This window comes from Rhipicephalus microplus, chromosome 3 (genome assembly GCF_043290135.1).
Source record: "Rhipicephalus microplus isolate Deutch F79 chromosome 3, USDA_Rmic, whole genome shotgun sequence".
Classification (NCBI taxonomy): domain Eukaryota; kingdom Metazoa; phylum Arthropoda; class Arachnida; order Ixodida; family Ixodidae; genus Rhipicephalus; species Rhipicephalus microplus.
This window is the reverse complement of record NC_134702.1, coordinates 66,781,035-66,795,569: the sequence shown is the minus strand read 5'-3', so window position 1 is coordinate 66,795,569 and position 14,535 is coordinate 66,781,035. Positions and strand designations below refer to the sequence as shown.

Below are 14,535 nucleotides of genomic sequence, written 5' to 3'. Positions count from 1 at the left end.
CCAGCCTCCCCGCCTACGGCGCTCGCACGTCAGCTGCGATATGCCGCAGCAGATTGCCATGGAAGGGGACGACGTCACCCCTGAGGAATTACAAGGAAACGGATGGTTCTCCGTTCTAAAAAGACGGCAAGAATCGCGAGCGAAGTCACATGCAGCCCGCCAGTCTGGAACGCAACGAGGCGCGACAGCGACGCCGAACGCTACTCTACGACGCGTCGCAGCTGCGAGCCGACTGCCGGCGATGCCACGTAGTCACAATCGAGTCATCGTGCGACCGGTAGGCGGCCTCAACGTGCAAGCCTGCAGCCCGCACAGGATTCTCGCCGCACTAACCATGGCAGCTCAGCTAGCGCCGTCGGTAACGGAGGAGGACATTATTTGTCCCAACTCGATGCAAAACATTTTTGTCGTCAGTACGCCCAGCGCTACTAATGCAGCAGCGTACAGCCGAGTAACAGAGATCATCCTCACCGACCAGAGACACCCGGTCACGGCCTACCTCTCACCTGCCGGTATCACGAGCCGAGGCGTGATTCGCGGCGTCGACACTGACTTTGACGACGCAGCACTCAACCGCATGCTAATCCAACCGCGCAACTCAAGCCTACTGGGAGCGCGTCGCATCAAGAACACTGGAACTGTGATTCTGATCTTCAACGGGCTCAAAGTGCCCAACTACGTCTACTGCGGCCAGGTCATCTACCGCTGCACGTTGTATAAGCGCCAAATAGACACCTGCCGTACCTGCGGCCAAGTGGGCCATCGCCAAGACGTGTGCCCCACTCCTTCAACCAAGGTCTGCGACCACTGCGGTCACTTACCAACGGACAATCCACACGTGTGCAACCAGCCAGTGTGTGCCTTATGTGGTGAAGCACACTTCACGGGCGACCGCGAATGCCGACATCGCTACCAGCTGCCTTACCTGGTGCGCCGTCGTCGTCAGCGCCGTCGCCGACGAAAGCAAGCCCAGCAGCAAGCACCCACCCCAGCAACCAGCCCGGTTGCTGCCAAGACCACCAAACCGCAAGGACCTCCTCTAGACCCACGAAATCCTACTCCCACTGACCAGCCTACCTGGGCCGACAAGGTGGCATGCAAAGGTGAGGCCCACGCAGCGCAGCGTCAGGGACACTCGCCACAGCAACCTGACCCAGAACTAGCACAGTTAAAACGCATGTATGCGGAGCAGGCTAAAGAAATCCAATCGCTTAAAGAAGAGCTAGCAAAACAACAGGCCCCCGAATCGCGCGAGGGTAGCATTATCAGCGGCCCCGTCTCGATACGCGGCGCTAAGAAACGGGCAGGCCCGACGCTCCAGGCCGAAGAGCAATCCGATTTTGACCGGTTTACAGCCAATATATACGCGATACTAGAGCAGTACCGCGCAGAGACCACGGCCGAGTATAGCGCTTTCAACGCTAAACTAGAGAGCATGCAGAAACAACTTATCGAGTTGGCTACATGGCCAGCACAAATAGACGCGAGGACTAAGGTGTTGGAGGAGGACCTGGCACGCAGTAAGCGTGCTGGGCAAATACCTAGACCCTAAAATGGCGTCGTCACAATCATTCACAATTTGGCAATGGAACGCAAGTACCCTCCGTACGCGGAGAGAAACGTTACAACAATTCATTGGCTCTATGACCCAACGACCGGCCGTCATTCTCCTGCAGGAAACGCGTATCGACCGATTCGCTCTTCGCGGATACAGAGTCGAGGCCGTCTGTGGTAACAAAGCTCGAGGAATAGCCACTTGTGTGGCTAAGCCTTATGCTTACACGACACATGCAGTACGCCCAGACCTCAAAATAGAGCATCAGATGATAGAGATTATCCCCAGCGCTCAGATTAAGCAATCGGTATTTATCCTTAACGTGTATAGTTCACCTTCACACAGCACAGAAACATTCACCACACTACTAACTAAAGCGACGCAGATAGCAGGCAACCATCCCCTCATCATCGCGGGGGACTTCAACGCCCCCCATGTACAATGGGGTTACAATCGCACAACACAGAAAGGACGCCACTTACAAACACACATCACTCAACACAATCTCATGTTACTTAACGACCTCTCTACCCCCACACACATAGGTAACTCAGTGTCACGGGACTCATCCCCTGACCTGACCCTAGTACGCAACGTTTCGAACCCCACATGGGTTAATCTGCAAGCTAACCTCGGTAGCGATCACTTTATCTGTAGCACAACAGTCAATATAGGCAGCCTCGAGCCCAGAGACTTTAAAGTAGTAGACTGGAACTTTTTTAGGCAAATACGCAAACAAGACACCAACCATTACTCTTCACTCTCTGAACTCTTTGCGAGGCTACAGCGGGACGTAAAACAAGCTACCAAAAATATTTCTACAACACGCAACATAGACCACATGGACAGCCACCTCGCACATCTCCTGGAGGCTCACAAAAGTCTTCAAGAAAGATGGAGAATGCATAAACTCAATCGTAGGCTACGAAAAAGAATCGCATTGCTCAACCGACAAATCGAAGAGTACAGTCACACACTAGCACGCAATCAGTGGAATGAGGTGTGTAATTCGCTTGACGCACGCATGAGAAAGGGTCTAAAATGGGACCTTCTCAGGCATCTGCTCGGCGACAAGCCCACCAAGTCAGAGCAACGACTAACTCTAGATAGACTGTTACACAAAGCGCGAGGACAGCAACTTACCGACGCGCAGATTTTAGATGCTACAGCAGCCCGGTATCTATGCACAGAACCTACCTCACATGAAGACTATCCACCTTACGCGGGGGCCGCAGACGACCCATTTGAGCATGCTATAACTAGCGCTGAAATACGCGCGGTAATAGCAGAGCTCAATACTAAGTCAGCCCCGGGTCCTGACGGAGTCACCAACAAGCTACTCCGCAACCTGGCTGACCATGACATTGAATCACTAGCCACCTACATGAATGAGGTTTGGGAGCAAGGGAGCGTCCCGCCAGAATGGAGGGCCGCGACCGTCATACTCATTCCCAAGCCGAACAAACCCCTGGAACTCGACTCTCTACGACCCATCTCCCTCACATCCTGTGTGGGTAAGGTCATGGAGCACGTCATTCTCCGTCGAGTCACACAATATTCAGAGCGAAAACACCTCTTCCCATTCAATCAAGTAGGGTTCAGGCCGGCTATGGCCACGCAGGATGTACTTCTCATGCTGCAGGAGACGTTACTTAAAGTAAGGAGCAAAGACCTCCGAGAAATCCTAGCTCTTGACTTAGAAAAAGCTTTTGATACCATAAGCCACGCTCATATACTACACGAGATTCAGGAGGCAGGCTTAGGCCGCCGTTTCTACGAATACGTCCGCTCTTTCCTAAGAGCCAGAACGGCCACACTTAAAGTTGGGGATCTCAAGTCACACACCTACAACCTAGGCCCGCGCGGCACCCCGCAAGGGTCGGTGCTCTCACCGTTTCTTTTCAATTTAGCCCTCAGGCAACTTTCGCAAAAGCTTCGACACATCGAAGGTATAGAACACGCGCTCTACGCCGACGATATTACTATTTGGCGTACCGGAGGGAGCGATGGACAAATCGAAGCGAGCCTTCAGGAAGCAGTCACTGCAGTACAAACATTTTTAAAGCCCACGGGCCTCAGACTATCGGCATCTAAGTCCGAGTTGCTGCTTCTGCCACCACAGTACGGCCGCACCAAAGCCGAACCTACCATACACCTCTCCACAATGGATGGCTCGGTTATCCCGATAGTGTCGTCGGTTCGAATTCTGGGCGTTACCCTACAGGAGAATGGCAAAAACGACTTAACCATCACACATCTCACCAAAAAAGCTGAGGCAGTCATGCACCTCGTCCGACGCGTCGCTAATAGACACGCAGGACTCACAGAAGAAAGCTTACTACGCATCTTTCATGCGTTCTTAATGTGCCACGTTCACTACGTTGCCTGCGCTCACCCGTGGAGCAAAGGCGATGAAACTAAAGTAGACAACCTCATCCGAAAATGCACAAAACGAGTACTTGGTCTACCCATGTCCACAAGCACGCAGCGCCTGCTATCCCTTGGGGTACATAACACGTTCCAAGAAATCATCGAAGCACAAAGAATGTCCCAACTCGTGCGCCTGTCTTCGACAGCTGCGGGTCAGGAACTCCTCTCACACATAGGTCTTCCTATCCCAACTCAAGTGAACGAAGCAGAATCATTACCGCAACACCTTCACGCTAAAATCACAGTGCTACCCTTCCCCAGGAACATGCACCCGGTGCACAATCAGGCTCGAAGAAGGGCACGAGCTCAATCCTTACTAAAAGCGGCCAACCTACACGCGACAGACGTGGTTTTCGTAGACGCCGCTAAATACGTGGACAAACCCTACTTTGCAGCTGTAGCGGTCGCCCCAGACGGAAAAGCTCTTAATGCTCTTACCGTAAAAACTCAGAAAGCCTGCGAGGCTGAACAAGTGGCCATTGCCCTTGCTCTAGCACTCCCTCAGCGCGACACAATATTTACCGACTCTAAACCCGCTGCACTGGCATACCGCCGCGGTACACTTTGCCAGTCGGCATTAAGAGTTCTAACATCTGTTCAGATAACTGTAGACAAGCATATCCACTGGTTCCCTGGGCATGAAGGGATCAACGTTCAACCAGGGGTCCCCAACGGTAATGAGCTGGCCCATAACCTCGCGCGTGATCTTACGTGCCGCGGGGGGTCGCGGTCCGGCTCACTGGCCGGGGACACCAACACGCACCGGGAGCCGCTCCTATCATATCATGAAATTTGCTCGCACTATAAGTTATTTAGAAAAGAATTCCCCTCACCTCACTCAGCACTAAATAAAGCCCAACAATTAACGCTTCGACTGCTGCAAACGCACAGTTACCCCAGCCCCTATATCTGCAGCAAATACCTACCAGATATAAGGCCAGAATGCCCCAAATGCCAAAATTCAAGGTGCGATTTAAGTCACATGCTGTGGCAGTGTCCCGTGCTAAACGCTAGCTTCGGGTCCCCTGCCACCGAGGACGACTGGTTCAACCACCTCAGGAGCCCCGACAGGGCCCTTCAACACCAGGCCGTCCAGAAGGCCCAAAAGGTGGCTGGCGAGCTCCGACTCCCAGTCCCCACATGGGCGGAGCCACCGGGCTGGCCCCCGTAAGGGGTGCCCAGGCCCCTTCAGGACCTTTATTAAAGTTCATTCTCTCTCTCTCTCTGTCATGAAAAGAGGGAGTGCATCGGCGCGAAATACAACATGTCGCATTCCGCGCCAGTTGACGTCAGGGCGCCTGGCGTCAGACTATATAGAGTGCTCGCGTTTTGCTAACGTAGTGTCGCTGTGCCCAGCGTACGCGTGCGTCCACGCTACATTGGAGTATATTGGGCCCTTCATGAGGCGCTCGCGGACATTTTGCTAGCTCCACATATACCAAATTTGGTGTTACATGACGTCAATGAATAACAAAATATTTGACTGTTGCAAACATGATAATCCTGACACGCGTGTCATGTAAGAACATGACAACATACCACGCTCGTTGCGTGCTCGCGACCGTTTCGCTAGCTCTACATATGCTATATTTGGTATCACGTGACGTGAATAGATGACGAAGGTAAACAACACATTCAAACATGATAATCATGACAAGGAAGTCGCGTACGGTATAATTTACCACCACCTCGTAACGTTGTGGTGATTTTAAAGTGACATATCAACATTTCGCATTAGTGCTTGGCATATCATCGATTCCCACTGTACGAGGGGTCTGCCAATTTTGTTTTTTTCTAATTTCGCGCGATGTAGTTTCGGACACAGGTGGCGGCGGTGGACAACTGCGCGTGACCCGAGTTGTGATCTCACAACTGCAGTTAAACATGTAGTGTTTAACTGCACTGAACATATGTCTTATCAGCTACATATCCGCGACCCGTTTAAAGGTGTCGCTTCTAAAAACAACTAAGTTCGAACTAAAACGCTTATTGTTCAGTCAAATAAAATTGAACACATAGCCTTCAACGCAAAACGTCAAGCAAGTTCTTAGTAGACAGCCGCGCTAGGCGGTCGCTGAAACTCATACTATGCATTAACGTTTAGCTTGAAAAGTATTTTCATAGCTACAACTCCTTAGGAGGCAGCGCGAAGCTTATCTGCGCGATAATATTCCGAGTGGGTGTATGACTTATAAACGTTCACTCTGCTCACGTGGATTTGTTGTTGACGTACACGGATATGTGCACAGGCTGTTCAGGGAAGGTGTACACGCATTTATGTCGTCAACAAGAAACATGTCGACATCGTCGAACAAGAGACATTTTGTCTTCAACACAAAATGATAGGCGAGTATTTAGTATACAGCCGCACTCGGCTGTCGCTGAAATTTCTATGCATTCAATGTCACAGCCTGTTCGATATTTTTGCAGCGAATACTCTTCACACAGCAGCGAGAATCTTATATGCCTGAAAGAACACTCAGAGTCAGTGTACGACTCAGATATGTTCACTCTGCTCACGTGAATACGTTGTTGACCTTCGCACACAGATGCCGCGTATGTTCAGGGCCGGTGTACACATTTCTAATGTCAACAGGAACCATGTAGATGTTGTGGAACAAGAAGCACTGGTAGTCATACAGAGCGGTTGCTTTAACATAGTCGATGTTTAAGGGCTTCGCTCAGTTAAAGCCACCGCTGTCACCCTGTATATTGAAGTATGTAGGGTGGGGCAAATGCAAAAAAAAAAAATTAAAATAGGTAATTTCTATTTTATTACACTCCTTACAATTAAATATCAATGCATAAACTTTTGTTTAGGTACGAGTTATGTGCTACAAAAAATGAACATGTTGCCACCGTTCAAAATATTATTCCTAAAATAAAAATATGCTCCAGATGTCACATTTCGCCCCAACGTAGGGGTAAAAATGAGGCGCTGTGTGGGGCAAAACGAGACAGTGTGAAAAAAATTATTCGTCTCAGTTTTTGCAGTAGAAAGACATTAAATATACTCTGTGGGTCCTTAGAAGTCCTAAAGAGCCAAGCCTTTCGACTCCAGACATTGAGTATTGACAGAACGCGGTGTTGTGTTGCTCCGCCACTCCTTGCAGATCAAACAACGACACTCCTTTTTTTTTCGCTGATGTTTTCTTTTGTTGAACGCTTGCACCTCATTGTATTATTCAACAGCTGGAGGCTAGATATGTTTTCATGTATCTTCTTCCAGTATTCTTGTCATTTTACGCAGAATCGCTCAGGCATTTTATGGCATTTAACTTCGCCTGCCGGGCTCTGTGAGGCAATGAATATAAAATTACGCTAGATCCTCATTTTAAGACTGTTGTTGTTTTTTTCTATAAGGGTATTGAAAAACGTTAACACTCAATCCCAAGGCGTTTTAGTGAACGACTTGACTTGGGGATTCCATAATTTTTATGCGTCTCTTGAGTGCATTCTTGGGAACATGCAAAAAACCTCGACGCAGCGCGAATGGAAGGAGCCATGCCCCGAACAGAAGTCCATGCTTTTTCGCGTCATTTTCCTCTCAGGAAGCTCATCATTATGTTTCCTTGTATGCCATAGCTCTCCTAAACTAAGAAATATAATAGATAGTATGTTTAAGTTAATAGTTCAATTATTAAGATGCTCTCTAAAGCGATTAGAAGCCTTCTTGTCGCATTTTGCCTCTCTTATGTGCCGGATTTTTCACAAATATTCACTTTGTTCCCGAGCACCAAATGAACGAAACCTTTGGTGTTATGTAGATCGAAGTTTAAAGTAACTAAATAAATAATAACGTTGCTGTACTAACGCAGGAGTAGCTTCATGCGTAGATTCGAAGTGTTGGCCGAGTAGAGTTTCGCCCCCTTTTGACGGGTCATGAACACACTGACGGCAGCTACGTATTATTTCCCACGTAAACGCTGTGAGATAACAACTTTTAAACACAAAAAGGTTGACAAGGAGCTGCACTTATTGCTAGAAAAGATAACCAGATTAAAGTAGTTTTTTTATTAGCTACAGAGGTCGAAAGGTCGCGTTTTGCCTCATGTGTCAGTTTACCACACCCTATCCTATTACATACTTTCGGCCTATATTACAGCCCCTTGACTGGATTTGCAGGAGAAATTTAATAAAATGCATGCTCAGTATATGAAAGTACAATAGTGAAGCATAACGAAAATATTTCGTTGCTCTTTCCTTATCGGGAAAAAGGGGACAAGTGAAGCTTGGATTATGTGCGTCAGACCTACTTCATTTATTTGTTAATTTACTTATTTATTTCCTTATTTCTTCCTTTTTGTTTTTAATTCTTGCAGCATTGCAGCGATAAAAGATTTGATTGTCATATCAGAAAAGGTTGATCTCTGAGAAGCACAATCACACAAGCGTTCTTTCTTGAAAAACAGTGTGCGGAAACACGCATGTGGTCCCCGTATACCTTTGAGGGCTGCATTTATGTACGACCACGGGCGCCAGCATTTTTGTTCCAGACGCTGGCACCAAACTGTGTGAGTCCAGACAGGTTCGTACTTTGTAGTGTACCTAGTACACTAAATCGTTACCCACTTTTTCCAAACACCACACTTGCGCCTTGGGGACGGCTTTAAGCTCTCCCATATTAGAGTACCAAGTACTCTAAATCGTTACCCACTTTTAGATGCGGAGCATCTAATACTCGAGGCTTGTAGTGCGGCGCCGTCCGCAAGCTTCCTCCTCCTTCTTCCACCATCTGTGCATCCCTTCCTCCTCTACACACCGCACGCGCTTCACTCCTCCACCATCTGTGCACCCTTCCTCCTCTACACACCGCGTGCGCTTCTCCTCTTCACGAACATTCGCTAGCTGTATAATGTAGCGCGCATGCGCCGTCACGCTTCGAGAACATCGGCAGCTGACGCGCGCGCATGCGCCGTCGCGCTTCGAGAACATCGGCAGCTGACGCGCGCGCGCATGCGCCCTTGCGCTTCTCCCCCTTCTCGAACATTCGACAGCTGACAGTGCATGCGCCGTCGCGCTGTATATATACTCAAGGTCGGTGCTCGCTCGCTCAGTTGCCGCTCATCGGTTGGTTTGTACGGCGCGTCGACGTCCGAGGTCGCAATGATCGACGTCCCTTCGACCAGCGCCGGCCAAAGTGTTGGCGGAACCGCAACCAAGTCGTCGTCCGAAGACAAGGCAGCGTGGAGAAGAGCTCGCGACGCCGAACGTAAACGTCGGCGTCGAACGGAAGATGCTCAACTTAGAGAACGTGAAGACGCTGAGAGACGTCAGCGTCGAGCAGCAGCACCGGATTCGGCCGCTTTGAAACGTAAGCGTCGACAAGAGGACCCGGACTTTCGAAAACGGGAAGCCGAGTGCAAACGTCGGCGACGAGAGGCCGATCCCGATGCTGCCCGCGAGCGCAAGCGCGCCGAGGTAGCGGCGTGGCGCGCCAAGCAGTATGCCACGCCCAACGCTCGCTTCAAGCGCGATTTCCTCAACCGAAGCTTCGGCCACACCTGCAAGGTGTGTGATCGTCTTTGGTTCGATAACAACTTAACTCGGATCGGCAACATTCAGAACAACTCCAAAGCGTTGTCGGTTCTTTGCGATACGTTTGGAAAGGGCACCGACTATGCCGACTACGTCGTGTGTGCTACGTGCAAGCAGTCGTTGATTGCCGGTCGAGTTCCCTCGGCTAGCGTGAGTTACAGCTACCGCTACCCGCCCCGACCCGCCCTTTCGCATACGTTTCGTACGTGTTCACTCATTTAACACCCCTCCTACAACCACGTTAACCAATTTAGCCAGCGACCCAAGTAAGTCGCAATTTAACACCCCATTTCACAACCACGTTAACCAACTTAGCCATCGACCCAAGTAAGTCGCACTTTAACACCCCGTTAACCAATTATATGCTCCGCATCCTCCTCAGTGTTCCCCCGAGGGAAGCTGCGGGCAATTTTTTTTTCTAACCCCTCATTTGAAAGGTGATTCGCACTTTCGTAATGTGTTTGTTCAAGCGATGTTATCGCCCTTATACTGGCCCGATACTCAACTATTCCGACTGCCTCGACCTTCAGCAGCACTCTCTTTTTTTTTTTTTTTAACGAAGCAACGTTTCCACTTTCACTACCCCTCTTTGGTGTAGTGCGCACTTCATTCAATGAAGCTGTCTTATGCGAGATTGTTCCTGGCTCAATGACCACGAAAATGCACACGCCACTCAGAAAAAGTAGACGAATCATTGCTTTCAGTATACTTTTGCCGTCTGCGCCGTCTAGTGCATATGCGAGCCGCCTGTTGTCGACAGCAATCCGCTGGCAAATGCAGTCATAGCAATGTTTTCACCAGTTATTTCTTTAGATACATGCTCGCCACAGCCCACGGCTGGCTAATAGACGGTGCAGACAGTGGCAAGCGCTCCCGTGGTCCGTGTACTTTTGTTGACAAGTGTCTTTTAAGGAGACATCGCGCCGTAGCGCAATGCATGAGATGTTAATGCTTTTACTGCTCTGCATTGCAAGTCCTGCGTTGTCCAGCAATCTTCCGTATTTTCTTTTCTGACTTCACTGGAATTACTTCACTGGAAGAATAAAGAAAAAAATCGGCAGATCTCATGTACCTTGCGCATCGGTGTTATACGATGCGTGCGAAGAGAAGGTGACCATGTTGCAATGTTTACCATTTAGAGACAAACATTGGCTACTACATCACCGTCTCTCCCTTAATGGAGCGAGGGTCCCTCGTTTTTTTGTAGGAGTGCGCTTGTCTCTGTAACGTTGCGTTCATTAGAAGCGAAATGGCGAGGGTGCCCCCACGCACCAAGAAATTGAGACATGATCGCCATTCCACTGCGTATAGTGTTGGCAATGTATTTACGCTTTTATTCTGCAAGCCAGCTCAGAATAAACAACACTCGTGGATGTGGCACTTACCTGAAAATGTATGTTAAAGAAAATATCGTAACACACTCATCGCTGCTGAACCAAAGATTCATCCTTATGTAGGTTCACATTATCAGTCCTGTGAGTATCGCACTTTGCTCAAGCACTTGGTAAGCAAAATATTACGTCTTGAAGGATCATAAAAGGAGCCCCGTCCATAGCAGGCGTGGAATACTTCAATCTACGTGCGTTTGTGACGTTTTAGTGTGTTTGCGCGTTTTCGCTTCCGTCCCACTTTCTTTCTCTCATTCCCTGTTCCTTACTTTTCTCTCTCCCATTTCCCCTTCTTTAGAGCAGGGTAGCAAACCAGACACTTGCTTTCTGGTTAACCACCCTGCCTTTCATCATACCATATTTCTCTCTCTCTCTCTCTCTATTTATCTATCTCTTTGTCACTGCACGTGCAGCTCAGCGAGCCTATTTTATTATGTGGTGACAAAATCATGTTTTCTCCTTTGAGACTGAAACACGAAAATACTCCAGAAAAAAAAGTGACGATGATGATGAATAAGACTTTATTTGGGTCCAGAGAAGACGCTGGGGAGACTCCGTGCCACCCGGCTAATCCCACGTAAGGACCGTCAAGCCGAGCATTGTCATCAGACGCCTCTTCTTCATGTCCCTCACAATGGCAAGCGCAAAAACATCGCGCGTGCGTTAGAAGAACGTCTGCATAGCTTCTTGCCGTTTTACTCTCTGACGCAGCAGCGTAAGGGGCTCAAAATTGCAGTGGGACTTGGGATGCGTAAATCCGCATACAGATTTTAAACTAACCGGAGGAGGTGTTTGCGAAAGAATTGTCCTTGGTGTACGTGCTTAAAACACAAAAAAAATGATGTAGTCAAATAAATAAGTGCGTATTGCCGTTTTGCACACATCCTCTCATTCACGTCTCTCTTTTACTTCCCCAATAAAAGCAAGGCCAGCATTGTGTTTGAAAGCGAACGAGCATCGTGCTCGATAAGACGTTTATCGCGTCTACACACTTTCAGGACTTAGTCCAAATACAAAGCAATCTTCCTCTCGATCGGCACACGGCACATGTGGCACAGGTCCAGATTTTCAGCGCACACTTTGCACGAGCCGTGTCCGCACATGAAGACGACGTCTCGCGGCTTTTCCATGCAGATGTTGCACGTGTGACGGTCCTCCAGCTCTTGCAGCCGACTGTCCAGATCTCTCGGCGTCGTCTGGTTCTGTTCTCTGCCTCTGACAGGCATCCCGTCTGTAAGGTTGAAAAAGTGAACTTAGTTCTAGCGTAGGCAAGACAAACAACGATAAAAAGAAAACGAAACCATCTCGCTTAAAGCTGACGCCGTTTGCGAGTATAAGTACGATTCAATCTTTAACCCCTGAGAGAAATATGGCAGTTTATAGAATGTGGCGGAACACAGCTCTAGGAATCGGCGCCATTTCTTCCTCAAGCGCACCACATAAGCCTGCTCTAATAGCCTCCTCTCCCCTCCCCCCCCCCCCCACCCCCACCCCGAACTCCTGAAGACGCCATGAGCCATAGTGCCGTTGATCCCGTCTCCGGAGAGCACTGCCGCGTACATTGGCGGGAGTATACTTCTTTAGTCGCGGGGCCCAATGGCTGCTGCGCTTCGGCTGTATCCGACAATAATCATATCGAGAGAGCCTATTATGACAGTCTTGGCTGAATTAAAATTTTCTTTCTGTTATTCCCCTTCACACCACCCCAAGCGTAAGGTAGCCAACCGAGCAAAGCTTGGTTAACCTCCCTGCCTTTTCTCTCCATTTCTCTATCTTTCTTGTTGCAGGTGATATTGAGTTGTTGTGCTGATTGAAGGCAAGCATCGGTGCTCCGCGCTACAGAAGGTGGCCTCCCTACTAAATGCTTAACACACATATTGTTGCGAAACCCCACATATTTCGTGGAAATCCAATAAAGAAAACGGTTTGTAGACGTAGGTATAGATGCGGTGGATTTTGATGATGACTTATTCATGATGAAACCTTCCTCAAGAAACACTAACTTATGTGAAATTGTTTCACCTTGAATACAGCTGTCCTTCTTCACAAATTGCGCGCAGCATACGATTGTTGCTCGCGTGACTCATGATGTCACCGGTGCTGCTCAAGGAGGCATCCCTCTGAACCTTGAGTTTCTTAACCATTCCTTTCCCTCCTTTTCTATCCTTACGTTTTCATGTAAATTTTTCTTTCCCCAGTACAAGGGTAGCAAACAGAAAATTTTCCTCTGGTTAAGCTCCCTACCTTTCATTCAACCTTATGCTCTCTTCAGATTGTGCGCCTAGTAGACAGAGCTTGCGGCTAAACTAATTGCATTGTAACTTTACTTTTCATTAAATTTCTTCAAGTCTCTTCAATAAAATTTACCGAACGCAGTATCCGGACACATGTCCGTGGTGTTGGAAGCGGCCATCTTTCTGACCCACATAAAGTGGACGTGTACAGTGAGACCACACAAAATGGACTCGCCCTTATTGAAGGATACCCATTAGAGAGCAAGGTATAGGAGAAATAGTTTGAGCAGTAGAGATCGTGTTTGTGAGCAAGATTGGGGAGAGCGAAGTTGCCTTGGTAGATGAGGTCAAGCGAGCTGCACAGACCAGTGAGTTCCTCTACCAGGGGAGGAGTCCTTGCTTCAATACCCTAAGATATAACAACCTTTCTACCTCTGCTACTATCATTTTCTCAATTTGGTGAAGAAAAATATAAGAACGCTTGAATAAACCACCTACAAAAGTTGAAGCATAAAATTGATACGGAGAGTAGCTACAGATAGAGGAATACACTATAAAAAAGTTTTCCAAAGTAACTGCACAGTTAAGCCGTAAAGTGCGCTATGCTCCCCCAAGGGACAAACTCTCTGCAGAAGTTTGCGCACGTCACGGCAAGAAGGGCACTTTTCTTCCTTGTTAACAAAGGCATCCTTATATTATTTAGTTTTTTTATGGCATGGGGAGAAGGCACTACTGCAGAAATGTTTGCGCTGTGTGCAAATTATCCGTAAGTGCCTAAAGAAACCTATTTTCTTCCAGATGGTGTCGTAGCGTGATGTGTTGTAGTTATTAGCATACGCGCATGCTGCCTAGTGGTCGCGAGCTCGAATCCAGTATGTTTGATGTATATTTTCTGAAATTACCTGCATGTAACTGTGTTGTGTGGTTATTTTAGGCCCATGTCAGAACACCTCCAGTGCGTTTGACTCTACAAAAGCGCTACTGACGTTCTTACGGGCCACAGGCTTGAACGAAACGTTGTAAATAGCGCAGTGGCGTTTGAGTGACCTTATGTGTTATCTGACTGTTATGCGTGTATGTAACTGTTTGTGTTGTGTGTTTATCATTGTATATATCACTGTCATCACCTGCCAACTGGTGCAGTCTGTCCGGTGAAAAACCAGGCAAACCTCTCCAGCTTTCCATTAAAATAATTCTCTCTCTCTCTCTTCAAATTCATTTCTGCGTGTGATAATTTTCTATTCATTCTACATCTAATCCTAATGTGAACACAACCTTCAAAATGCTGGTTTAAGTCAACGAAGGACTGATTTTTCTTCTGCACAAAAAGTAAGTATTGCTCCCTTGAGGAGCATTTGTGAGCGGGAGGCAACAGCTCACCCCTCCGCAG

At 48.3% G+C, this 14,535-nt stretch overlaps 1 protein-coding gene across 4 annotated transcripts in view; it reads right to left on the bottom strand.

Moving 5' to 3' along the window:
* Window positions 1-11,415: 11,415 nt before the first annotated feature.
* LOC119161288 (E3 ubiquitin-protein ligase MIB2) overlaps window positions 11,416-14,535 on the bottom strand; it is a 102,142-nt gene continuing 99,022 nt past the window's right edge. For all 4 annotated transcript variants that reach the window (XM_075889699.1, XM_075889701.1, XM_075889700.1 and 1 more), the window contains one exon: window positions 11,416-12,142. In XM_075889699.1, coding sequence (XP_075745814.1) covers window positions 11,913-12,142 — 230 coding nt within the window. In that variant the 3' untranslated portion in view covers window positions 11,416-11,912. The remainder of the gene's footprint in view (window positions 12,143-14,535) is intronic.